The sequence below is a fragment of the Schistocerca cancellata genome, chromosome 3 (genome assembly GCF_023864275.1).
Source record: "Schistocerca cancellata isolate TAMUIC-IGC-003103 chromosome 3, iqSchCanc2.1, whole genome shotgun sequence".
NCBI classification, from domain to species: domain Eukaryota; kingdom Metazoa; phylum Arthropoda; class Insecta; order Orthoptera; family Acrididae; genus Schistocerca; species Schistocerca cancellata.
In genome coordinates, this window is record NC_064628.1 from 122229170 (window position 1) to 122256574 (window position 27405).

The window sequence follows — 27405 nt, forward strand, 5'->3', positions numbered from 1 at the left end:
GACACCAAATGTAGCGGGGTGATATTGAATGTCAGTGTCAAGGATGTCGGGAGGAAAAGCGACACTTTGTGGGTGGTGGAATGGGTTCTTTCCTTGGCTCAGTGGTGGTTCCACTACCAATCTTTTATTGACACTTAAGACCCTTTAAATAACAGGGTAATTCATTATGTTTTAACTTGCTCAATTCCTCACTGCAGTAGTGCATCACGGAGTCGTAGCATGCAGATTCCAGTGACTGCTGATGCGGCAATGGTTCATGTTGCAGCGGAGTGCCAGGCAGCTATTTCTTCCATTCAGTACCATACCCGTGACCCACTGCGGTGGTGGTGCGGTCTTCTCCTTGTGAATTTGGTCATTGTGTTATTAACTAGTGGCTGTGGTGTGGCACGGAGCGCTTCATCCTGGAATCGAACCAGCGACCCTCAGGTTAGGCATCTTCTGACGGAGTTCATCAACCTCTAGGTTCACGTGTGACGTATTTGGTGAGGCCACAGTGCCTTTGTCCTCACCAGCCACCTGGGTACGTACCACAAAAACTTCTTTGTGGTAACATCTGGGACAGCATCTTCTGCATTGATATATTGGTGTGGTACCAACATCATCTTCTGTTGAGCAGCATACCAGCTAGATCATTGCAGTGAATGACATCCTCTGACTAACTATCGGTCATCCGTCCAGGCAACATTTCTTTGTGACTTCTTTCTCCACTCAAAGGACCACCCCATGTCCGTTTGTCAGAGGTATTTATTCGGTATTTTTGCCAATGTTGTAAAGTTTATAGGGTGGCAACTGACTTTTCAGTCATTGATCTATGCTTCTCACATTGGGCAGAAATGTGACCAGTGTCAACACACGTGCCGGCTTTCCTTGTTTTTCCTCTACACTTGTGTGGTCGGGAATTGCCCTGTCGTCCTCCTCCACATTGCCAGATAAGTCACGCACATGTGTTCAGTATGATGACAGTTCCTGAAGTATTGACCACTGTTGTGTGAACAGGACTGGTCATTGTTCTCTTTGGAAGCATTGCCCACCTGCTCGGTTGTTGATCTGTCGAAGTGCTGACTGCTGCTGCACAAACTCCACTGGTCACACCCTCCTAAAATATTCACTTAACATATAATAAGTCTTTATGTATTTTTCTGCCAGATTTCTGCTTTGAACAACTATAAGTAACACATAATTATACACCCTTTTGCGTCTTCATTTGGTTGTGACAGTTCAACTGATCCCAAATGTGGAGGAAAAAAATTAACCACAAATATTCACTTTCTACAGTTCATCAAAAGGTGGTGCTGAAAGCAGATGAAATGTGTGCTACTTTAAGTGTGATCCAAAACACAAAGCTCTGGCCAATGATCATTTTTTTCGCATTATTCGATGAGGTTGTATCAACTCCCAGGTTGTTTACCTTCAAAATCAATTGGAAAAACTGTGTGGAGGAACGTAGTTAAAATTTCTGGCACATTAACTTGTCCTTGGAGAGCTACACCAAGTAGTATGAAAAACATTGGAATCCCGCTCAGCTTGCAAAGCCGACTCAAAAGATTATCAAGCAGCATACAGAGAGAAATCACCACTTCCTCTACATTCCAAAAGACAGTGCACTTCCTTCACTACTGAAGTGGGTCACAGAATGATGTCAAACAATGAATGTAAAACCTGCCACAATGAGATCTGCTTGTGCCATGGAAATGTAGTCTGCCAACACAGCATGTTTCTTCTGGTAATTCTGAGTGAATGTGAAAGATGTTGGCACCAAAATAGTGACTTAATTTTTATTTATTCATTTTTGTGCATACATTTACTATTTAATAGAATTTATGTACTGAAAACTGTAGCTGTTAGGTGGTGGTGTCAAAATTTTATTCCTTTATATAGCCTGTCAGGCTCATTGCGCCCGAACACTGGTGCCCCAGAATAGTGCGTGATGGAGGATTAAGAGACTTGTCCAGAAGAATTAATGTGTAAAGAAGTGGGATACTGAAGTACTAAGAAACAATGAGATACACTTGAAATCTTCCAAGGCTACAACACTGTGATAATAAATACCGCAGTGAGTAATGCACTTAAAGAGGAATGGACATATCTAAAAAGTGCAATCACAGAAGTTGGAAAGAAAAATGTAGGTACAAAGAAGGTTATTGCAAAGAAACCTTGGATAACAGAAGAAATTAAATTGATCGATGAAATAGGGTCTGCCAACTTTGCTTCTCTGTGTGGCAACGTGTTGCTTCTGGTAATTCTGAGTGAGTGTGAAAGATATCAGCACCAAAATAATGACTTAAAATTGGAATTTTTTTGCATACATTTACTATTTAATAGAATTTATGTACTGAAAATTGTAGCTGTTTGGTGGTGGTGTCAAAATTTTATTCCTTTATATAGGGTTTTTCAGCATCCATTTTCATATGTTCTGTTTTTGTATATTCCAATGAAAAACACTGTTTACATTTAGGGCACTAAAGTTGAAAGTATGAGATAATAGGTGATTTCAAAATCTATGCCTGTCAGGCTCATTGCTCCCAAACACTGGTGTCTCAGAATTGTGTGTGATGGAGGATTAAGATACTTGTCAAGAAGAATTAATGTGTGAATAAGTGGGGTACTGAAGTACTATGAAATGATGAGATACACTTGAAATATTCCAAGGTTACAACACTGTAATAATAAATATCACAGTGAACAATGCAGTTAAGGAGGAATGGACATATCTACAAAGCGCAATCACAGAAGTTGGAAAGAAAAATGTAGGTACAAGGAAGGTTATTGCGAAGAAACCTTGGGTAACAGAAGAAATTCTTAAATTGATTGATTGAAAGAGGAAAGTAAAAAAGTTCAAGGAAATTCAGGCTTACAGAAATATAAGTGACTTAGAAATGAAATAAATAGGAATTGCAAAGCTAAGGTGAAATGGCTGGAGGAAAAATGTGAAGAAATTGAAAAACAAATGCTCATCAGGAGGACTGACTCAGCATACAGAAAAGTCAAAATGACCTGAAATCAAGAGCAAGAATGGCAACATTAAAAATGCAATGGCAATTCCACAGGGAGAAGCTCCCAACCCATTCTGCCAATAGTTTCCAGTATCAGTGGTGCCGTAGGAGGACAAGCATTGTCTTGAAGAAGAAACACACCATTTATCTGCCATCCCAGCAGTTCCCCTTCCAGCAGAAGATTGACTTTGTTCAATCACACCTGAGTAGTATTGGATGTTGATAGTGCTCCTTGTAAGTTAACGAGCATTGCGCTCTTATTTAAATATATGACTGAAAGAGTCAGCCTACAGGAATTGTAAAATGAACCCTGTCGACCAGGACTGTGTGCCACAAAGGACACAGATTCACCACAAGGTGGAGAAACTCACAGGCATCTATTGTCTATTGAGACCTAAGCGCTGTAATGTGCAAGTGAGACAGACGAGGACCTATGTCGTGGGGAAACCCAGTAGAAGATGTTTGTGGCCAGGAAGACCTAGCAGTGTTAAATATGGCGGACTTAAGATCGGCCATAAACGGAAACATTTATGGAAACTATTTAATTCTGTAGTAATGCAGAGAATGAAGCCACAGTAATTTTAATCACCATCCTTCATAAATTTTCATGGTGGTCCCAATAAAATTTGAATATTGATCATATCTATAATAGTTTATGATTTACTGTTAAGTGAAATTCACAAGTTTTGTAAAAAGACCTGAACGCTAAAATCTGAATGCTTTAGTCGATCTTAACGATTGACATTTCATATAGAAGTGCATCATTAAAATGACAAATGTTGTAAATATCAACTCTGTAACTTCATTTGTTTAAAAGATATAGTAAATTTAAATTATCAGTATTTTCAGTTAAGCATCAGATCATCATTTTCTCCACACAAGACACATGGAATGATGACAGAATGACACCTTATTGAATCATTAGATAATGGCATATTTGTTGTAAAGTTTAGTACATAGTACTTAACTTTTGTTCTTTATTTATTTATCAGAAAGCACATTGGTGCAAGGCTACTGGCCGTAACATTCAAAGTTAAGAAGGAAATTGTATTGGTTTTATGTAGAAAAATTTAACGTTTATTACTTAATGGATATTATTGTTACTTTATTTAGAACATAAAAGTGGTCAAGCTTTGCTTATTTAAATATGTTAAAATGTAAAATAATGTAGAATAAGCTGTAGCCAATCAGATGGACAGCTTCAGGAAAGGGAACTGCCCTAGTCAGTTGAGTGAGGATATTCAGTGCACGGGAAACATGGCCAGGGACGGGCAGAGGGACAATGCTGGTGCAGACGCAAAAGTGGACGGTTCAGAGGTGAAGAATCAGACTTGGGTTTCGCAATGAGATTGTGAATGATCGAACTGTGTCAAATGGATATGCACTTGATTGTAATAGTAATTCTAAATACGACCACTTTTGCTATTAGTTTTCTTTCTGAATAAACGTTATTCTAACCAAGTCACAACTGTGTGGCCTACATCATTTATGGGTCATTAATTTAATTCCCGGTATTATTATTATTATTATTGTTATTATATGTTACATTAACTTTGTATTTTGCAAACTTGCCATCAGCCAGACAATTTAACCAAAGGCTCACAAGTGTATAATTTAGGGCATGTAATGTGACACATGCGGTTCATCCGCTGAACGAGTTTGAGCCAAGAAATTTCGACAAAGAGGAACTGCTTGTGAGCCCGAACATCTTTGGGATGTTAGCTCACATCCTCCAACAAATCATAGAAAATCAGACCATGGGCACTCCAAAATACAGTTAATATAACCTCACCAGCCAATGTCTTATAGATAAGTGATTCAAACAATGCCAAATCTAGGATAGATTCTAAAAATATTATGAAAAGGATAATTTCTATCCACCTTATAGTGGAGTCATAGGTAGTGTGTCAGAAAGTGAGCTTTTAACCAACAAGGCCTTCGTTGAAAGTAGGCAACACACACACACACACACACACACACACACACACACACACACTCACACACAAACAAACTGCCAAAGTCTCTGGAAGCTGAAGCCAGACTGCGAGCAGCAGCTTATGATGGAAAAGGTTGCCAAGTTGGCAGGGGTAAGGACGAGGCTGGGTCTCTGGTTGAGTCTGATTGGTAGGGTTGGTGGCAATAAAGTGTTTCCACTGTAGGGACTGGGAGAAGGAGAGAAGGTCTTTAACAAGTCCTGCTTGATTGAATTTGGCAGTGCGGCAAAAGATGAGGCCTTTGGAAATGTCTGAAACTTCTGTGGGACTAAGGATTTTGGAGGGAAGTTTCATCACTGTGTTTCAGGTGTGTTTAGGTCTTGGATTCTATATGGTGATGGTATGGAGTTTACAAGGGTATGATAAATGTAGTAGGTTTGCAAGAAAGGGTTTGTCAGCTATGAGGGGATTTGGGGGAGGTTTGGATGCTTTTGTAGCAGTGGTGGATAGTGGTAGCCCAAGGCGGGAGTAGGAAGTGAACAGGGTGGAGCGTTTTTTTGAGGCAGCACTGTGCATGTTGCTGTAGTTCCTCGAGGGCAAGAGTTTCAATATTTGATATGGGCTCCAGGAATTAGGGATTGCAAGGCTGCCCATATCAAACCTACCAACCGCCAGCAATACCTCCACTTTGACAGCTGCCACCCTGCCATTCATTCCATACCAAGAAGTCCCTTCCATGCAGCTTAGCCACCCTTTGCTGTCGTATCTGTAGTGACAAGTGGTCCTTTTCAAAATATTCCGAAAGTCTCACTGAGGCCTTCACAGACCATCATCACCCTCCTAACCTCATACATAAAAAGATTTTCCATGCCTTATCTCTCCAGTCACCCACCGCTTCCCAAAGTCCCACCGTCTGGCCACAGAGGCTCATTTCCCTCATTACTCACTACCACCCAGTTCTAAAAAAAATGAGTCACATTCTCCATCAGGGTTTCAGCTACCTCTCTTTGAGCCCTGAAATGAGGAATGTCCTTCCCATTATTCTTCCAACCCATCCCACAGTGGTATTCCAGTGCCCTCCGAACCTACACAATACCATCGTCCATCCCTATACAATTCCTGATCCAAAACCCTTGCCTCATGGCTCATATCCATGTAATAAACCTGTCTCATACATCCTCCTACTACCACCTACTCCAGTCCGGTCACAAGCATCACCTATCCCATCAAAGACAGGGCTACCTGTGAAACCATGTGATTTACAAGCTAAGCTGCAGGCACTGTGCTGCATTCTACGTGGGCATGGTAACCAACAAGCTGTCTGTCTATGTTAATGTCCACTGACAAACTGTGGCCAAGAAACAGGTGGACTACCCCATTGCTGAGCACGCCACCCAACTGGACGTTCTTCATTTGTCACTGTTTCACAGCCTGTGCCATCTGGGTTCTTCCCAACAACACCAGCTTTCCTGAATTGTGCACATGGAATCTCTTCCTGCACTATATCCTATGTTCCCATAACCCTCCTGGGCTCAACTTTCATTAGTCAATGACCTTACCCATCTAGCCCCTGCCTGTTCCCATTCCAACACTACACATACCTCTGTTCCACCGACGCACCCTCTGTCTTTTTACTTCTCTCCTTTTCTGCTACAACTCACCCCACTTCCCCCTCCCCCCTCTATCTAATCTCTCAACTGTGGCTAATTGCCCTGCCCTCTCTCCACCCCATCCCTGTATGCTCCCACAAGCCCAGCTCTACCCTGGTATTCCTCCGCTCTCCGCCCCAGCCTCCTGCTTATCCCCACCACCCAGTTGCCTCCCCCATCATGAGATGCTGCTCACAGTCAGGCTTTGCTGCCAGAGACTGTGGTTTTGTGGTTGTGTGTGTGTGTGTGTGTGTGTGTGTGTGTGTGTGTGTGTGTGTGTGTGTGTGTGTGTGTTTTGTCTACTTTCGACGAAGGTCTTGTTGGCTGAAAGCTCACTTTCCGACAGTCTTTTTGTTGTGCCTATCTGCAACTAAGTATCTCTGCTATGTGATGAGTAGCAACTATCCTTTTCCTAGTATAAGATAAGTGATTTATGATGTTTCCACTATGTGCTTTGGCACTCAGACTCTAACTTTAAATTATGTATCAAAGTTCCATCCATGTTAAAAACGTGTCCAAAAATGCATCCCCTTTACTACTGAAATTAATTTAAAGCTCAGTAAAAACACAAAGTATCTGTTCTTGATGATGAATAGTAAGCTCTACAGAACCTCATCTTGCACAGTATTAAGAAGCTGTTTGTTTTGAATGATGGAATGAATAGTGCCAACACTTACATGGCATCAGCAGTTTGTTCAAATGTAAACTGTAGGTTTTCTTGAATACTCAGTCAGTATGAGATTGCAAAACTGGTATTGATGCTGCTACCAGCCACCCAGAGTGGCATTTGTCATTTATTCTTTAGTAGTCACATTTAAACCATTTGCACATGTGTAAAAACTCACACTGTTCAACCAAATACAGTTTTATTGTGCGTTCATCCAAGATAATTTGTCAGGTGGTTATATACTTTCAGAAAGCAAAAATCAGACCACAGAATGCTGTTCTTAAAAAGTATTTAATAAATGTGCACACACCATCTTAACTAAGGTACGAAGAACATTTATGTAAATATTAATGAAACAGGTAACTAACACTCTTCAAAAGGTTGCTGACTAATACTTAGAAAAGCTTTGATTCCCTGTGTCAGCCATTCTAAACATTTTTATGACAACAAAGGTGTAAGCACTTTTTCAGAAGCAAGTGGATATAAGGATCACACCACACTCATTGACACCAAATATAATGTTGTTTGAGAGGAGACTGGCAAAATAATTATGGAACATATCTCAACAAATCATATCCTTTGTGAAATGGTGACAAAGACACAGACAAAGTCACAACGTTATCATTTGAGTAGTGACTTTGGACTAAAAATTTCCACTGGGACTGATTCTGGTATTGGAAGTTAGAATCTATGGCTAACTGTGTTCTTACTTTTGTCGAGTTGTGTGTGTTGCTATGCGCACCCTACTGTCTATATTGTTTAATGTTTCAATTGTTTGCTCCACGACTGCCTCCATAGCCGAATGGTTAGTGTTACTGCCTTCCGTGCTGAAAGTCCTAGGTTTTATCCCTGGTACCTCATCAGTTTTTTTGTGAGGTAGGATGGTCTGGAGCAAGGTTCACTCAATCTTGTGATACCAGATGAGGAGCTACTTGAATAAAGAAACTACATCGTCATCAGGATTTATCTACTGGCAATAACGGCTGGAGAGATTGGCAACGCGCATATCACATCCCTTGATCATAGATTACTCCTCATACTGCCATGTAGGCAGCAGTCGGCCAATCAGAACAGGTCTTGGTCAATCAGAACAGGCCTAAGGCCTAATCCTTCAGTGGTGTTTACATTTAGCTTTAATGTTTACTTTATAATTTTTTGCTACATAAATAGTTAATAAATTAATATTTAGCAAATTGAAGCCACCCTGAGCCACACTTATGTTACTTGTTTATACTTGACATGTTGTTTACAATGCAATATTCTTTTTGAGACTGAAGCTAAAGGCATGGAAGAGCAACAATGGAGAGAAAATAAATGGAAAATTAGAAAACAATAAAAACTGTATACTTATTTTTCTTAAGTGTGTGTTGAAAGATATCTTTTCATATTTTTCCCATTTTCCTGTAATAATTGTTATTACAAAGAGGACATCAGACTGCAACATGTATGGTGTTATGGAAGATAGGTTGCATTTAAGTAAAGATTAAGTGAAGAGAATAGGAAACATATATGATATTTAAACACACTTAAGAGAAATCAGCTAGTCTTAGCTGGGTGCAAGTGTGGTGAACCAAGAATATTTGTGCTGGAGGCTGCCAGTTTTCAGTTACCATAAACTCTAGGCATGCATCAGGAACAGTGTGCAATTTGTCACAGGAAGAATGAATGATTTTGGCTTACACACACACACACACACACACACACACACACACACACACACACACAAACACACACACACACACAAGCAGTAACACAAAATTAAAAATTAGCTATTGAAAAAGGAAATTTCAGAAACCATCAGACCTTTGGAAGCTGTTTGTATCTGATGAGGACACTTCTGAGGAAGGCATGGAGTCGAGTTTGGTTGAGAAAACCATAAGTTCCCATTGACCAAGAAAACCCTCACTAGTAAAATAGCCCCATATTAGAGTGAACTATTAGACTCTGAACACATGTGCAACAAATGAAACTCAAAGGGTACAGTTACACTGTATGTTGATGGTGAGCTAAATGGTAAAAGCAACTGCTTTCCTCAGGTCCTATTTGTAACCTCCTTCCCCAAGTAATATGTTTGACTGATGAGAGTGGTGCTGCTTTTAATGATTAACCTAAAAAGTCCTTTGTAGCAAGTTTTAGGTGGATCACTCTGGGATGTTAGCTTGTCGAACTGTCAAATTTTTACTGCCAACTTGTGCATTTAGTCAGGCTTTTATCTTGCAAAGAATTAGTTTTAATGAAATCATCTTCTGGTATTCAAATTTTTTCACTCATGGATTAATGAAAAATGTAGCCTCAGAGGCTTCTCTGGATTTTGTGTAATACCATTTGGGTGTGGTATCATAGATTTCCAACTCCAGTGGATCTGGGTTCAATGTTCATATGGAGGAGATGAGCCTCCTACCACAGCCAGAGGTCTTCTGTGGTGTTTGTGATCTGGCCAACGTAAGCCAAATGACATATTTTGTCCATTCTTCCACAACAGCAAATCATCCTTCACTGAATCTAGATGGTCTGTAATGTTAATGGTGAGTGGAAAACCACTTTCATCTGAAATTTTCAGAAGATTCTGGCTACCTTGTATGTGATATTGTCAATGGAGGGAAGAAAAGCTAGAGACTTTTTCCAGTATGCTCTCCTCTTTAGCCACTTTTTAATTATTTTTCTGAGTAGAATACCAGTTTTGCCTGAACACAGTGTTTAGGTAGGTGAGCTCTTTAGACAAATTATCTTGATCTGAGACTGTGTGAGGTCTGTGTGCAAGTGGTGTAAGAACATTCATAGTTAGCAATGGGTGATGACAAGTTTCAGGTGGATATCACCCCTTTGTTTCGATTTGCTCTTTTTTAACCTATCGTATGCTGGATCAACAACATCTGGAGTAGGCTGATGGCATCACCATCAGTAGCCCACAGTTTCTCCTGGTGGCCTACTTATTTATGCAGGATTTTGAGGGGACAGCACTGGAATCAGTGACTCTTAAGATGATTAATTTTGGAGGTATGTGGACAATACGTTTAAAGTATGGCATCATGAAGAACATAAATGAATAGACTTTATACATTGCCGCAGTTCCATAAAAAATTGTCTGCCTTTGCTGGTTAATAGAAGAATGGTAGTTCTCTGAGGCATTCAGTTTACTATAAACCTTGTCATACTGATTTGTATTTACAGTGGTAGAGTTGTCGTCATCTGTTGCGAACTATAAATGTGCTTAAAACACTTGCACACAAAGCTCACATAGCTTCAGAACCAGATGGTTTCCCTAAAGATTTCATCCTTCTGAAGACATCATTTGGGAAAAACTTATATTCTACCAAGCAGATTAACAGGGCACTGACAGTTAAATAAAAAAACCAGAATGTGCATAAGGAGGGGAGTACACTGACAAAATCTCCAGCTTTTCTTCCCGTTTTTGGTTATATTTTGTCGAAGAAAGTCGGAATTCTCTGAGAATTTCTAGTGAAAATGGCTTTCTATCCACAATTAGGCTTACAGTCCTTCTAGGTTCAATGAAGCATTTGTTATTACAGAACGATGGAATTCCCCAGATACTTTGTCAATATGATGTGGCTTACATAGACCAGATCATATACACCACGAAAGAACGCTGCACTGGATGTCACAATGCTGCATGCACCTATTGCAGCTAAGCAATTCTTCTATTGTTGAATCTCCACTAGTCATTCAATGCAGTATGATGAAACAATAATTTTGGCCATGTCAACATATTTTTGGGACTCGATTATTTGCAAATATGTCCAGTGGAAAATCAGATGAATAATGATACCAGCTGGATAGTGCATGGAACACAGTCATTCCCAAGATTTGCTCAAATTGGGGATGATAGAGCACACTGATGGCTGTGACAATTGTCAACCCTTAAGGACAGCTGAAACCCACAGTTTCTGCAGTGAGGGTGCCGCGCATCAGGTAGTGTAATTTCTCTGTCACCATTACCTTAATGCATGCTTGGAAAACAGCGCATCAATCAAGTGCAGAATGGAGGAAGCCTTCATTAGCTTTGAGTGGTTCACCTGAGAATGACAGGAAGATTTCCATTTGAAATATTGCGGAATATAGTAAATGGCAACCAGCTGCAAGCTCAAAATTTATTTGAACCTTCAGTTTACCAGGAAAATTTAAAAACTCTCAGCAAATGTTTCTTCTCCATGTGTGAGCTGAACTCTACATTGCCTTGGGCATGTAACATGACACCTCATCAAGATACAATGTATTATAGCACATTGTGCAAATTGCATCATGCTGCTAAGGTTACACTGTGTTGTGTGCAATGAGAACATCTGTTACCAATACCTTGCTATATCCTTCCCCTTTCTGAGCTAATGCTTATCACCAGTGACCTCTACATTGACAGGACATTAAAATGTAATCTCCTCTCCTTCCAATGAGGTCAAATTTCTGTGATGTAACAGTCATAGACATTTAGTGTGTTATTGCGAGGGTTCACTAGGTGGCAAAATTGTAGTAAATTGTGTAGAGTCTTGCCTGTAAGTGTATTGCTTATTATTGTTATTCTTTTTAGTGTACTTTAAATAATAGTCCACAGAATTAAATAACAGTGTCCATTTATTAGATGAATTTATACGATGTATTGTATATGTGGATAGTTCAGTATCAATTCCAGTACTGAAACAAACTCAGAGCTTTTCGCATGTGGTATATCATATACATTCTTGCATATATATACAAAAACTATCTATATGTTCTAATACATAATACAATATGCAAAACGTGGACTTGTGAGCCAAAATATTAATAATGAACTGCATGATTTCTTATTTGTGTAAGGCAATGTTCAAAAGAAAAAATTCCCGATTTTAAGGATGAAAAATGTATGTAGCTATGTTTTCATACCCTTGTTAGTTATTTCTTTTAACATCTGTTGTCACTGATGCCATAACAGCTTTATGTCGTCCATTCGATTCTCTATGTTAACTAAATCAAAAATTTTGTACTGATTTGTCACCATTAGTTCTAAGGCCCCCCCACGAACCATGGACCTTGCCGTTGGTGGGGAGGCTTGCGTGCCTCAGCGGTACAGCTAGCTGTACCGTAGGTGCAACCACAACAGAGGGGTATCTGTTGAGAGGCCAGACAAACGTGGTTCCTGAAGAGGGGCAGCAGCCTTTTCAGTAGCTGCAAGGGCAACAGTTTGGATGATTGACTGATCTGGCCTTGTAACACTAACCAAAACAGCCTTGCTGTGCTGGTACTGCGAACAGCTGAAAGCAAGGGGAAACTACGGCCGTAATTTTTCCCGAGGGCATGCAGCTTTACTGTATGGTTAAATGACGATGGCGTCCTCTTGGGTAAAATATTCCGAAGGTAAAATAGTCCCCCATTCGGATCTCCGGGTGGGGACTACTCAAGAGGATGTCGTTATCAGGAGAAAGAAAACTGGCGTTCTACGGATCGGAGCGTGGAATGTCAGATCCCTTAATCGGGCAGGTAGGTTAGAAAATTTAAGAAGGGAAATGGGTAGGTTAAAGTTAGATATAGTGGGAGTTCGTGAAGTTCGGTGGCAGAAGGAACAAGACTTCTGGTCAGGTGACTACAGGGTTATAAACACAAAGTCAAATAGGGGTAATGCAGGAGTAGGTTTAATAATGAATAGGAAAATAGGAATGCGGGTAAGCTACTACAAACAGCATAGTGAACGCATTATTGTGGCAAAGATAGATACGAAGCCCACGCCTACTACAGTAGTACAAGTTTATATGCCAACTAGCTTTGCAGGTGATGAAGAAATTGAAGAAATGTATGACGAAATAAAAGAAATTATTCAGATAGTGAAGGGTGACGAAAATTTAATAGTCATGGGTGACTGGAATTCGGTAGTAGGAAAAGGGAGAGAAGGAAACATAGTGGGTGAATATGGATTGGGGCTAATAAATGAAAGAGGAAGCTGCCTTGTAGAATTTTGCACAGAGCACAACTTAATCATAGCTAACACTTGGTTCAAGAATCATGAAAGAAGGTTGTATACATGGAAGAATCCTGGAGATGCTAAAAGGTTTCAGATAGATCATATAATGGTAAGACAGAGATTTAGGAACCAGGTTTTAAATTGTAAGACATTTCCAGGGGCAGATGTGGACTCTGACCACAATCTATTGGTTATGAACTGTAGATTAAAACTGAAGAAACTGCAAAAAGGTGGGAATTTAAGGAGATGGGACCTGGATAAACTGACTAAACCAGAGGTTGTACAGAGTTTCAGGGAGAGCATAAGGGAACAATTGACAGGAATGGGGGAAAGAAATACAATAAAAGAAGAATGGGTAGCTCTGAGGGATGAAGTAGTGAAGGCAGCAGAGGATCAAGTAGGTAAAAAGACGATGGCTAGTAGAAATCCTTCGGTAACAGAAGATATATTGAATTTAATTGATGAAAGGAGAAAATATAAAAATGCAGTAAATGAAGCAGGCAAAAAGGAATACAAACGTCTCAAAAATGAGATCGACAAGAAGTGCAAAATGGCTAAGCAGGGATGGCTAGAGGACAAATGTATGGATGTAGAGGCTTATCTCACTAGGGGTAAGATAGATACTGCCTACAGGAAAATTAAAGAGACCTTTGGAGATAAGAGAACCACTTGCATGAACATCAAGAGCTCAGATGGAAACCCAGTTCTAAGCAAAGAAGGGAAAGCAGAAAGGTGGAAGGAGTATATAGAGGGTCTATACAAGAGCAATGTCCTTGAGGACAATATTATGGAAATGGAAGAGGATTTAGATGAAGATGAAATGGGAGATACGATACTGCGTGAAGAGTTTGACAGAGCGCTGAAAGACCTGAGTCGAAACAAGACCCCAGGAGTAGACAACATTCCATTAGAACTACTGACGGCCGTGGGAGAGCCAGTCCTGACAAAACTCTACCATCTGGTGAGCAAGATGTATGAGACAGGCAAAATACTCTCAGACTTCGAGAAGAATATAATAATTCCAATCCTAAAGAAAGCAGGTGTTGACAGGTGTGAAAATTACCGAACTATCAGTTTAATAAGTCACAGCTGCAAAATACTAACGCGCATTCTTTACAGACGAATGGAAAAACTAGTAGAAGCCGACCTTGGGGAAGATCAGTTTGGATTCCGTAGAAATGTTGGAACACGTGAGGCAATACTGACCCTACGACTTATCTTAGAAGCTAGATTAAGGAAGGGCAAACCTATGTTTCTAGCATTTGTAGACTTAGAGAAAGCTTTTGACAGTGTTGACTGGAATACTCTCTTTCAAATTCTGAAGGTGGCAGGGGTAAAATACAGGGAGCGAAAGGTTATTTACAATTTGTACAGAAACCAGGTAGCAGTTATGAGAGTCAAGGGACATGAAAGGGAAGCAGTGGTTGGGAAGGGAGTGAGACAGGGTTGTAGCCTCTCCCCAATGTTATTCAGTCTGTATATTGAGCAAGCAGTGAAAGAAACAAAAGCAAAAATTCGGAGCAGGTATTAAAATTCATGGAGAAGAAATAAAAACTTTGAGGTTCGCCGATGACATTGTAATTCTGTCAGAGACAGCAAAGGACTTGGAAGAGCAGTTGAATGGAATGGATAATGTCTTGAAAGGAGGATATAAGATGAACATCAACAAAAGCAAAACGAGGATAATGGAATGTAGCCGAATTAAGTCTGGTGATGCTTAGGGAATTAGATTAGGAAATGAGACACTTAAAGTAGTAGAGGAGTTTTGCTATTTGGGGAGCAAACTAACTGATGATGGTCGAAGTAGAGAGAATATAAAATGTAGACTGGCAATGGCAAGGAAAGCGTTTCTGAAGAAGAGAAATTTGTTAACATCGAGTATAGATTTAAGTGTCAGGAAGTCATTTCTGAAAGTATTTGTATAGAGCGTAGCCATGTATGGAATGAAACATGGACGGTAAATAGTTTGGACAAGAAGAGAATAGAAGCTTTTGAAATGTGGTGCTACAGAAGAATGCTGAAGATTAGATGGGTAGATCACATAACTAATGAGGAAGTATTCATTAGGATTGGGGAGAAGAGAAGTTTGTGGCACAACTTGACTAGAAGAAGGGATCGGTTGGTAGGACATGTTCTGAGGCATCAAGGGATCACCAATTTAGTATTGGAGGGCAGCGTGGAGGGTAAAAATCGTAATGGGAGACAAGGAGATGAACACACTAAGCAGATTCAGAAGGTTGTAGGTTGCGGTAGTTACTGGGAGATGAAGAAACTTTCACAGGATAGAGTAGCATGGAGAGCTGCATCAAACCAGTCTCGGGACTGAAGACCACCACCACAACAACAACAATTCTAAGGTGTTCACCCAAAGTAATTACCAAATGAGATGTTTGGTACACTATCCAATGAATTTCCATCCCTGGTTTAATCATGTGGACATCCAGTGTACAGCCAGCAAACTGAAACTACCGTAACATCACCTATAAATTTGCTAAATATGTTCTCCGAGTTTCTGTATGGCTTTCTGCCACTACAGGTATTTGATGAGTTGGTTTTAGACATCTTGATATGTACATTTGCCCTTGTAAAAGTCATTCACAGATGAATAAAGCTAGTACTATTGCTACTACATCAAGTATCAATAATAACCTCACGAAGTATTATCCATTTATTTTCAGCAACAAGTAACACCATTGGCATCCAGCCCTACATTGTGATTATGCAGGACTTAAGATTGTATTGGTGTCACTTCTGAGTTCAGCCAAAATTTTTGTCTCCTGTGTCCATCTTTTCCTTAGAGCTCCATCCCATTCTGTAGATCCCATCAAGACAGAGAAGCTACATAGTATGAATAAAACATTTTGCCATAGAGATGCTTCTATGATTAGCTGCATTCATGTTGTACATTTAAAAGAGTCATCATTAAAGATAATTGACATGTTTTATGTTAAAGGTTCTTTTACAGACTGGAAAGCTTCCAAATTTTTGGCATCTGTAATAAGCAGAAAAATTTTGACAAATACTTTGTTCTCCATGACTTTAAGTATGTAGTTGGTCAAAATGCTGTAATTTTCGAAACAGTGCTTATGATTATGCTATTTAGTTTCTATTTGTCTATTAAAAATGGTTGAACAGCTGTGTCTGTATACAGACAGATGTCAATGAACATCACTTATGTATTCTATGAAAGTTGCTTGGATACAATAAGCAATGGTTTTCATCTGTAATAACTGAACGTCCATAATTCCAGGATTTTGATAATTTACTGGAGGAATTGTCAGTAACAGAAAATTTTTGTGTACTTCTGAAGTTTTTGAGATTCCTGGGGAAGTATTGTGTTGTTGTGAACCTTATTAAACAATCCACCATAGCAAAGGACTTCATCTTTTTTCTCCTAGGTGGGATGAAGAATTAGTTTTATATCAAGGCTCTGGTAATCTAAATCTCAGTTCTTTTGAAACTGTTTTATCTGGCATGAAAATTGTTGAAACCGTAAATACAGTGATATGAAAGTCTGAGAATTTTTTTAGTCCTGAAGAGGTCTTCGCAAGTATTTAATGGATCTACAAAATATTCTTACTACCCATTTGTTGTAAAATAAATATTTTATCAACCTTAACTGCAATACTCCACAAGATTTCTCCATAAGATAGCAAAGTGTGATAATTGCTTACTCCACCATTTCCTGTTGCTGCATCTCATTCTGAGTTGGTACATGATCTGTATGAAAATCAGTGTGGCTGTATCATTAGCAAGTTCTTTGAGATGAGATTCCAAGAAATGTTGATGAAGTAGTTAAATCACTCAGGTGCATTATTCAGCAACTACATTGGCAGCTTGCTGATGGGCTGATATTTCTCTTTTTGTTTTGCTTTCTGAGCTTACGCACATTGCTAGGTGATTTCTCTTGTTGCCTATAACATCAGGAAGTATGCCAGTATAGCAAATTGCTTTTACCAGTGATTGATTTCTGTCTCAGAGAGTAATTTATAAAGAGGTGTTAAAGGTGTTGCAGGGAGGTGTATTTTAACCAGATGTTGTGAATACTTTTTATTTGGGGCCTGTTAAATAATTCCCTGTCATTACCAAATGTCATATTAATGCCAATGTTATCTGTTTCAGGTACCAGGGCACTGACCAATATGACTATGCAATTTAATAAGTTAAATAAAATTGGCCATAGTTTCAACACGAAGAAAGCAAAATCAATTGTCTCAGATGAAACACAACTGAAGGTACATAAATATGGGAAACAAATCCTTATTTAGGACATCATAGATGAACTGTGGATAACCTTTCTGTTTTATTTCCAGGAAATGTCTGGTGTACAAGGCAGAGGGGAAATGCATGTGTCATACAGTAAGGTTTCCAGTGATGAAGAAGGTGATGATGGTATTACATATGCTCCAGGTCACCAGGAATCTGTTATGCCTATAAATCACTCACATATTTCATTCTCAAAAATCAAGGTAAAACCTGTGGACTCCTATCTTCCAAGTGTGGGTATTATAATGTCAACAAGAGTAAGTGAAAACACGTGTACAAGAAATACAGAAAGAATTGCCATTCTTAATCAGACTGATGAACTCTTTCCTTTGGCTGCACCACATATAGACAGTGTGTCTTTATCCCAGGTAGTTCAGAACGTATCCATTCGCAGACATATTCTGACACATTCTCGTACAGATTTAAGTTTAGATGTGTCGAGTCTACATTCGGCTAATGTGACATCAAAAAATTCTTCTCTCACCCCAAGTCCTCTCAGACCAGGTTCAACAACACCCGAGATAACTATAGAGAATACAGCAGTTTCAAGTACAACCCTTAATCGGCAAGAACCTCAAAAATTTGATGGTTTAGAATTTACATGTCCAGAGAAATCAGGAGAAAATGCAAATGAAATGCAAAAAGGAGAAAGAAAATTGTCAACTGGAGCAAAATTAACTCCTCCAAATACTCTTCCACTGACACGAAAGTTATCACATTCTTCAGGTGAAGTTGATGGGGGGCAGATTACCAAAACCAAAGAATTTACTAAGCAGAAAAATGAGAATATCAACCAAAGATCTTCAAATATTAAATTTGGAGACAGTGATAGACATTTGATAGGGAGTTTGAGATGTTCTTCAGAAAGGGAGCTTTGCTTCAATATTACGTCTTCACAGAGTGAAAATGCATTGCGTTCCATAAGAAGTGGTTTCACGAATGCAATTACCAGTCCAGTGGCAGTAACAAAAGATCTTGTCCTCTCACCATTTTCAAAAATTGCCAAAGGTATGCAAAATCTTGGAGCTAATTTAGATCCACGCAAGCTAAAAGGACCTGTTACAGGTGTTTCAGGCATGGGACGACACACTGTGATGGAACAACATTGCGAGGAAATACAAAGGCTACAAGAAAAATGGAAAAGTTGTAGAACCCGTCTCATTGCATTGTAAATTACTGCACAGAGATTTATCATGTATGAACATTGTCTTATGTGTAATATCTGCATTACTTTGACACTGGATGCTGGCCGTTCAAGTGCGCACTGTAAATGTTAGTGAAAACTTTGCTTCCTGTTTTTTTGTTAGTTTTATTTTACTTTCCAAAGGCAGGACAAAATGTGATAAGATAATGTACACAAATGTTGTCTTTATCATTTTTTATTAAGTTTGTGTGGTTCACTTGTCTAATAATTAAATTTTTAGCATTCATAGTGAACTGTCTTGCAACTGTAAAATAGTTTTGCTCTTACTGTGATGTTTACATCTATTTTAGTTTTCTATTTTATAATTGTTATTTATTGCTATTTATTGTCATTGTTAGCATGGGACACCAAATCACATTTTCTGTATGTACAGAATCGCAAGAGAATACTTAAATTTGTGATAAGTGTTTGTCAGCCTTTCAACAATATGCATGAGTAAATCCTCACTTCCAAAAACACTACCCTACCATCCCTACAGAACATAACATCACATTTAATGGGAACCACATATAAATAATACTGAACAAATTTGTTGCAGATCTTTCAAAGACTAAATCCCAAAAAACATATTCACTTCAAAAGTCTGTGGAGTTATTACACAGCACAAGTTCTTAAATGCAATGCATAATTACTGTATGTTTATTTATACAAAGTAAGAAAAAGCTGTTGTACAGTTGCAAATGAAATATATGTTTGTCTTTCATTTTTAATTATATGTTCATAGTGTGTTTTCAAGGCAGTGTTTTATGTCATTTTTTATGTCGTTCATCTTCAGTCATAGACTTGAAATATTAGTGTTTTTGCAGAATTTTTGTTGACATAAGCTGGAATGACCCTTCATATAATGTATTTTAAGTCAGTTGCTTTATACATGCACTGCATCACTAAAGATTGCTCTCTATTGTTGTCATAAGCTTCATTGTAATTCATTATTGTTAGAACTTATCATTATTATAATAAAAACTAAGATTGATCATTTTTATACTTACTTAATTCTTCTGGGTTTTCTGTAAATTGCACAAAACAACCAAACTAAACCACAATTTAAAAAAAAGTAATTTGATTGATGATATGACACTGATGTTCAGTATAAGGAGAAAAATGGTTTGCCAACACTTATTTGCATTAGGTGAAATTCCAGGTAATGCCAAAACACACACACACACACACACACACACACACACACACACACACATTATTAGTAAAACAATACATAGTGTTTGGAACTTTTAATTCCTTCCTCAGGGAGGAGGAAAGGGAAGGTTGGAAATACAGTCTGTTGTATTAAGGGATCCACCTGTTTTCATAAAACAGCTGGGTTCCTCTCAGTCTCACTTATGAGTGACCTGTCCCTCTTTCCTCCCTGAGAAAGGAATTAACACTTGCAAAGGTAGATGTGGCTGTTTCTAATTTTAAATGTGTGTTGGGAGTACATTGAATTTCACCTCCTGTAAGTTAGTTCTGGCCAGCCATTCTTTGTTTTGTAATTTTACAGTTTTCTCTAGCAAAATAGCCTTTTGATGTAATATAATTTTTGTTTAATAATATATAGGCTGTCCCAGGAGTAGTGGTCAGTATTCAGTGATATGACAGCAACCATCATTTGAAGCAAAAAAGTCTGGTAAACATGGGCTTCGAAATGCATACCTTAAGAGATATGAGCACTACTTAATCTCTGATTCTGTGAAACAGATATCTTCTACTGCAAGCACCTTGCTTTCCCTATTTTGGGAAGAAATAGCTTCAACCAAAATAAGAATATGCAAACCTTAAGAGCTATGAGCACTTGTTCATTTTCACTATTGTGAAACACATCTCTTTTACTGAACAAGTGCTCATAGTTCTTAAGGTTTGCATTTTAGAACCCATGTGTACTAGACTTTTTTGCTTCAGATGATCGTTCCTGTCACGTCCTGAATATTGACCATTGCCCCTGGAACAATCTTTATTAACACTTTACGATTATATCCAAGGATATATATCCTTGGTAACAGTGGTTCTATGGGTATTAAGCCTAGGTTTAAGAATAGTTTCTATGCCCTGTGGGCATTAGACCATTGTCTAAGAAACATGCCTTAGACCATGGCTTAATGCTCTAAAACCAATAAGACCAAGGCTGTGAAAACCTGCATTGTACGGTGAAACTATCAAGGTTTTAATGATTTATTTGTGATGTATTGTGGATGTTTATTTAGAAGTATATCACAGCAGTATGACTATACAGTGCAGTGTCATTTATTGAAAGAGAATTTCATATCTGAATAATTCCTAAGGAATATAATAGAAGGAAACATTCCACGTGGGAAAAAATATATCTAAAAACAAAGATGATTTGACTTACCAAACGAAAGCGCTGGCACGTCGATAGACACACAAACAAACACAAACATACACACAAAATTCTAGCTTTCGCAACCAACGGTTGCCTCGTCAGGAAAGAGGGAAGCAGAGGGAAAGACAAAAGGATTTGGGTTTTAAGGGAGAGGGTAAGGAGTCATTCCAATCCCAGGAGCGGAAAGACTTACCTTAGAGGGAAAAAAGGACGGGTATACACTCGCACACACACACATATCCATCCACAAATATACAAGCCTGTATATGTGTGGATGGATATGTGTGTGTGTGCGCGAGTGTATACCCGTCCTTTTTTCCCCCTAAGGTAAGTCTTTCCGCTCCCGGAATTGGAATGACTCCTTACCATCTCCCTTAAAACCCAAATCCTTTTGTCTTTCCCTCTCCTTCCCTCTTTCCTGACAAGGCAACCATTGGTTGTGAAAGCTAGAATTTTGTGTGTGTATTGTGTTTGTTTGTGTGTCTATCGACGTGCCAGCGCTTTCGTTTGGTAAGTCAAATCATCTTTGTTTTTAAATAATTCCTAAGGAACATTTATAAATATTTATCTTTTCAGATATGCACCAAAAGTCTTGTGTAGATTGTTGTGATTTACAGATACTTTAAATAGACAGATGTTTTTTGAACTTTTAGGGTTTTAAGTCTGTGTTTATCATGTGCATCCTTATATACTGATCATAAGGAATGCATTAGCTTTAGTAAGTTATTGCAGTCACTTCACTATTTCAATCTGCATTACAGATGGATCTGTTGCCTCCAGCAGTTTTATCTTTTTGTAATGTAGTTTGTAGCGTTCAATTTTGATTATTATTTTCACTTGCTATACATATATCAAGTGTTTCCTATTGTGACAGTATTTGTAGTTATTTAAGAAATTCTGTAGGATATAACTAAAATACCTTAAATTGGATTATATGTGTATTATAATGTTCAAATAAGAGTAAGTGTTTATGAAATCCCAATTTATTACATTTCATATGTAGTATTTTTGTACTCAATTTTCTTTGTAAAGAGGCTATGAAAGTCTGGTCAGTGTTCATATTACCACACAACGTTTGAAAGCTTTAAACTAGAAAACCATGTATGTTAGCAGAAACTGTGGTTGATGTACCTAAGTGCTTTCAGCCAATAGTTTTCGTTAATTTCCAGGAGATTTCCTGGAATTCTATGTACCTGAGATTTATGAGTGACAGCAGAATTATGATGACAGATTGAAAACAAAGGACAGAAAATAATAAATATAACAAAGAACACCAGTTTTCCAAAGTGTGCAGGAATGTTAGTGTTGTACTTAATTCACCTGGTGAATCACAAATTGTGATATTTTCCTTTAGTCAGAATGACTGCAGAAGCACACACTTATTGAAATGGAAGCAATTTTTGAGACCATATGTCCTAATACATTTAATGTTGGAGAATAGTAACAATATTTTTGTCAGTTACTGATACACTGTGCCTGTAGTTAGTAGAATCCATTTATACAATTCTGTGTTTTTGTAAAACAATAATGATGTTAGTATGGAATTTTTATATTGCTGTGATTTCTGACAATGTGTGCATAGACAATGTATATCTTACCATTTCTCCATGAATAACTGCAAAATATCTTACCCTTTCCCCATGAATAACTGCAAAATATCTTATTATCCTTGGTTGGTGACAAACTCTGCAGGAACTTAAAATAAAAAATTGAAATTGCATCCATTAATTTGCCAATTAAATATGTGCTTTGCTATTGGAGTGCAGCATTTCATAGAAATATACTAATGGCTATAGTAAAAATAAGTTCTTAATTTTTTTCCCACTTTTGTATCAATGTTTTTGATAGTAAATAATTATGTACCAATGCACTATTATATTATCAAGTTAGCACATTATAGGCATCATTACTACCTCTAACTTATAGATAGATGCCTAACAGTTTGTTATGTGTTAGACAGTTGTTGTTATTCTGCCAAATCATTAACCTGCATTAATAAGATTCTTCAGGTGTAGATGTAATGAGGCTTCATTCCACTTTTTCTGTGCATTGTGTTTCATATATAGACATTGCTTGGGGTTAAGAGTTTATCTACTTGTGTGTAATTTAGTTTGATTATCATAATATCTACAAGCAAAAATTGTACACCTATAACTGATACTATAAAGTCATGTGGCCCCAGTGCAAACAGCAGAGTGGTGATGGTCACTCACCATATTTGTGTGTGCGTGTGTGTGTGTGTGTGTGTGTGTGTGTGTGTGTGTGTGTGTGTGTGTGTTTTCCTTTTATTTAGGTGTTTGCCTACTTGCAAAGCCTCTATTGTACAACAAGTGGTTAACTTTATTCCTTCCATTGTTTGTACACTTATGTCCATTAGAAAATCTTCCTGTTAATCCCTAAATACATAAGGTAATTTGTATGTACTAAAGGTATGAAATGAACCAGGTCATTTAAATGATGGGAAGTACATTTTTATTTTTGCTTTTTTTTTCAGAATCCATACCATAGTAATATAAAATGATTTTTTTTCAAGTGAGACATGCGTATCTGACTTTATTGGTTTAACTTATTCCTCCATATCAAATGGAGGTAAAGAAAACACAATTACTGATCATCAAATCATGTCTTGAGGTAGCATACCATTGTTATTCAAAACCTTAAAAGGAGCAAAAATCCAAGAATTTAAGATAACAGACTTTAAGAGGTCAAGAAAGTAATCTAGTTACATCGATCCATGTTATAGGCCTATTGATTCAAATTTTGCACAGTATTTAGCACTTGCTTCTGCAATCTCTCACTTGTCTTGCCTCTTACTAATTGCTTTGCTCATCTGCTGTAGGTGTTTCCCAGTTTAAAAATTAATTGTATCCTTCATCTTTCCAGTAAAAAGAAAAAAAAGAAGACTGTGAAAAAAGAAATATGTAGCCTTCATGTAAAGCATTTTGTAAATAATTTTCTCTGTATCCAAGTACACGAAATGATAACATTATCATACTGATTGTTGCCCTACCTAATCATGAATATAAAACAGTTCTTAACAAAGAAGCAGAACACATAGTCCTTAAAGAGAATAATCAGTCTTTTGAAAACAAAGTGCGATCCAGAGAAAAATTATTCAGGCTTCAAGTTAAATGTATAGTCGGCACATTGTTTAAAATTCTTCAGACACTAGTGCCTAGCATCCTACAATGTGGTGAATTGCTGTAGGTTATGGGCAGGGCTCTGGTTTTATATAGATATAGTGTATGAACATCTACACAGATGTGGTTTTGAATTATTGAAGTGCTTCACACCATGTGTATTATAATATGAAGGTCTAAGTTAAATAAATAAAAGAAAAACAATTGTTTTAGGTTATCAAAGTATCACAAATCATTTGCAGTTAGTATTATAATTTCAGCTGTAGAACTAAAAATTGAGTCAAAGAAAGTAGATTCCATATGACTTAAGGTATAGAGTGGCTGTTGTTGCTTCTCATCTGTAATATTGATGTCGTATTTTTCATTTTCTTCATCAAACAAGATTGCACAGTCATAAAATGCTGCACTCACATGTGGGAGGATTAAGGTTCAAATTGCTATCAGGAGACTGATATTTAATTTTTCTGTGCATTTTATAAATCAATTGAGGAAAGTCTCAGAGTAGTTAGATTGAGAAATAGACAGTTGATTTCCTTCCCCATCCTTGTCCTATACAGCCTCAAGCTCCATTTCTAATGACCTCATCATCAATAAGATGTTAAATCCTAATCACCTTGCTTCCATAAAATACTGAAATCATGTTTAGACACATTTCACAAGAATTTTGTAAGACAGTTGCAGCTTCTTTAGATCAGAACATAACCATGATCATTTGCTGTCCCATCGCTGAATTTGATTTATTTCGTCTTTAATAACATTTTTCTTTCAGTTTTGAACAGAACTCAAATACTGACTGTGAAAGCACACATAATATGATTAGAACATTACATAACCTGTTGAGCCAGGAGCTTTGTAATATTTGTGTCGAATGGGGGGAGAGGCTGTACCATTTAAAGAAAAGTAAGGTGTAGGAATTGTACAAAATGTAGCTTACAATTATGTCAATTTTTCCATTATACGTCTAAAATGGGTATATTATATTGACATAAGATTTTAATCTATGCCTCATTCAGTTATGGTATTAGTGTTGCAAGTATGATGGTTTACTAAGGTTTTTGAAATTCTGGTCTCTGACTGTTCATGGCAGCAAAGAATGGTGTGTGGGTGAAGGCAAGTTGAATTTATTGGTGTTGATATATTGTGCAGGTAGAAATTGTCATTTTTAATGGGGCTACAATGGACTAGAGTGTAGAACTCAGAATAGAACTATGTGAATGTAGGTATCTGAAACATATTAATGTTCGTTAATAAATATGAACTTAATACATCTATACATCACATAAAGCTGATATCTGAAATGCCATGATTGGAAATAAACTATGGTCTTGGCAGACAGACAGAATGCTGACGGTCAGTATGAAAGTTAAAAATAACAAACATGAAATGCGTACACTTGCTAAAGTCTTGTGCAGAGTGTACTTGAACAGTTGTAGCAGGTTAATGATATTGTTGATGGTGGTGGTAATACATTGAGTGAGATTACTACATTTTTAAATTCTCTAATATTAACAGAAGGAATTTTTCATACCTGTTTGGAGCTCTGTGTCAGAATAATTGTTAGTATTATTATTATTTTCCAAATGCAGTGTCCTAGATATGGTACGTGAGTGCTCACAATACTGTCTTTTCATCATACATTTGCTGTTCGTGAACTTCTTTCCACATGGTCTTTTTCCTTTCGCACATTTTGTTTATGAAGTTACATTGTATGACCCTGTCACTGGAATTTACAGTTGAAGCATCCATCTTTAATCAATACTTGTTTCAGCATAGTTTCTCCCAGAAAAATGTTAATATCTGTTCTTTCTCTTTGACTATCATTTGCACTATCTTTTGTGTGATTTTTAAGCAAAATGTTTTTAAGGTATGGTTTCATATACTCAGCTTTTTGTTGCTTCTCCTTCTGTTTCTCTCTCTATATAACAATGAATTGCAAATCCTAGTCAGCACTATAATTGCTAGTCAAGATACTGTGTCACTGTTATGAGTCAAAGATTTCCAGAGATATTTGCATTTCCGTGCAAATCTGACTGTACAAAAATTGAAGTGATTCGCAGATAAATCAATAGCGTAACTCACTTAATGTCTAGTACAGTGCTGTGACACATGCAGAATATGTGACAATAAATATTGAGAACTGTTGATACTGGGAAAGTTGCAGTGTAGTGAAATAGCATTTCCTCTTGAGGTGAATATTGTACAAAAGCTCACTCATTTTCAGCTTTTTTTATTCCTGTCCTGATCTTCAGGTCTTGCATTAGACAGCAGGTTGTATGAGAGACTTAATATTAGGTGAAAAAATTATTCATGTGTGTTGAAAAACACTCTCGAATATTTTAGTGTGTTGACTTTTTCAAAACATGAAGGACAGCATTGTGATTTTATAAATTCCACATATCTGCTGTTTATACTATTGTGACTAAAGACTCAGCTATTACAAACAATATGACTATTACAAACAATATGAAATAAGGCCTCTGGTTTTAAATTGTTAAAAAGAGAAAGGAGGAGAGAGAGGGGAGAGGGAAGGTATCTGTGGAAGCTAAATATGGCAATAATGATGAGTAATAAACTGGGATGTAATGAATTGTTTGGCTTCAAGGGGAGGAAGTGCTTTTAGGACTGTAAACAACTAACTTACGAAAGGATCTCTTGTGTTAGGTGTATGCTGTCAGCTAAATATGTATGTAACTGGAGAACATGATTACCAGGTAGAGGAGAGACTGAATGTTGCATTATAGAAAGAAAATTTGTCTTTTCAGAATCTGGAAAATTTTCTCTGGAGCACATATGTATTGTGTCATTGCCTGCAGTTGTTATGTTTATAATTTAATCATTTTCAGCAGCCAGAGACAATTTCTGGTAAATTTTTTGAGATAGACAATATCGTCAAAAATGTACAATAACTTACCTACTTGGGAAATACAGTACTGGCAGGTGTCAATGGCGGGAAGAAAATTGCTAATAGAATATGTCAGGAAAAAATTAGTTTTCATTGAAAAAGGAGAATTATTTGTTTCAAAAAAGGTCAGAAGAAACATAAAAATGAATCTGATCAAAATGTTACTGTAGAGTTTAGTTCCGTATTTGTGTGTAACATGAGCAGAAGGGACATCAGAGAGAGAAAAGACATCTCTGAGATGTGGTGTCACTGAAGAACGTTAAGAATGTCGTGGGTACAAAGAGTAACTAGTAAGAATAATTGACTGAAATTTATGTCAAATGCGCCCTGCATTTCAATTAATAGAAATAATACATTAATTAGACATTATT

General features: G+C 37.5%; 1 protein-coding gene across 1 annotated transcript in view; it reads left to right on the plus strand.

The window, feature by feature from the left end:
• Nucleotides 1-21073, plus strand: part of LOC126177145 (phosphatidylinositide phosphatase SAC2) — a 371512-nt gene extending 350439 nt beyond the window's left edge. Inside the window, exons 15-16 of the mRNA XM_049924417.1 lie at nt 17313-17425; nt 17504-21073. Of these exons, the coding sequence (XP_049780374.1) occupies nt 17313-17425; nt 17504-18628 (1238 nt within the window). The 3' untranslated portion in view covers nt 18629-21073. The remainder of the gene's footprint in view (nt 1-17312; nt 17426-17503) is intronic.
• Nucleotides 21074-27405: the final 6332 nt, after the last annotated feature.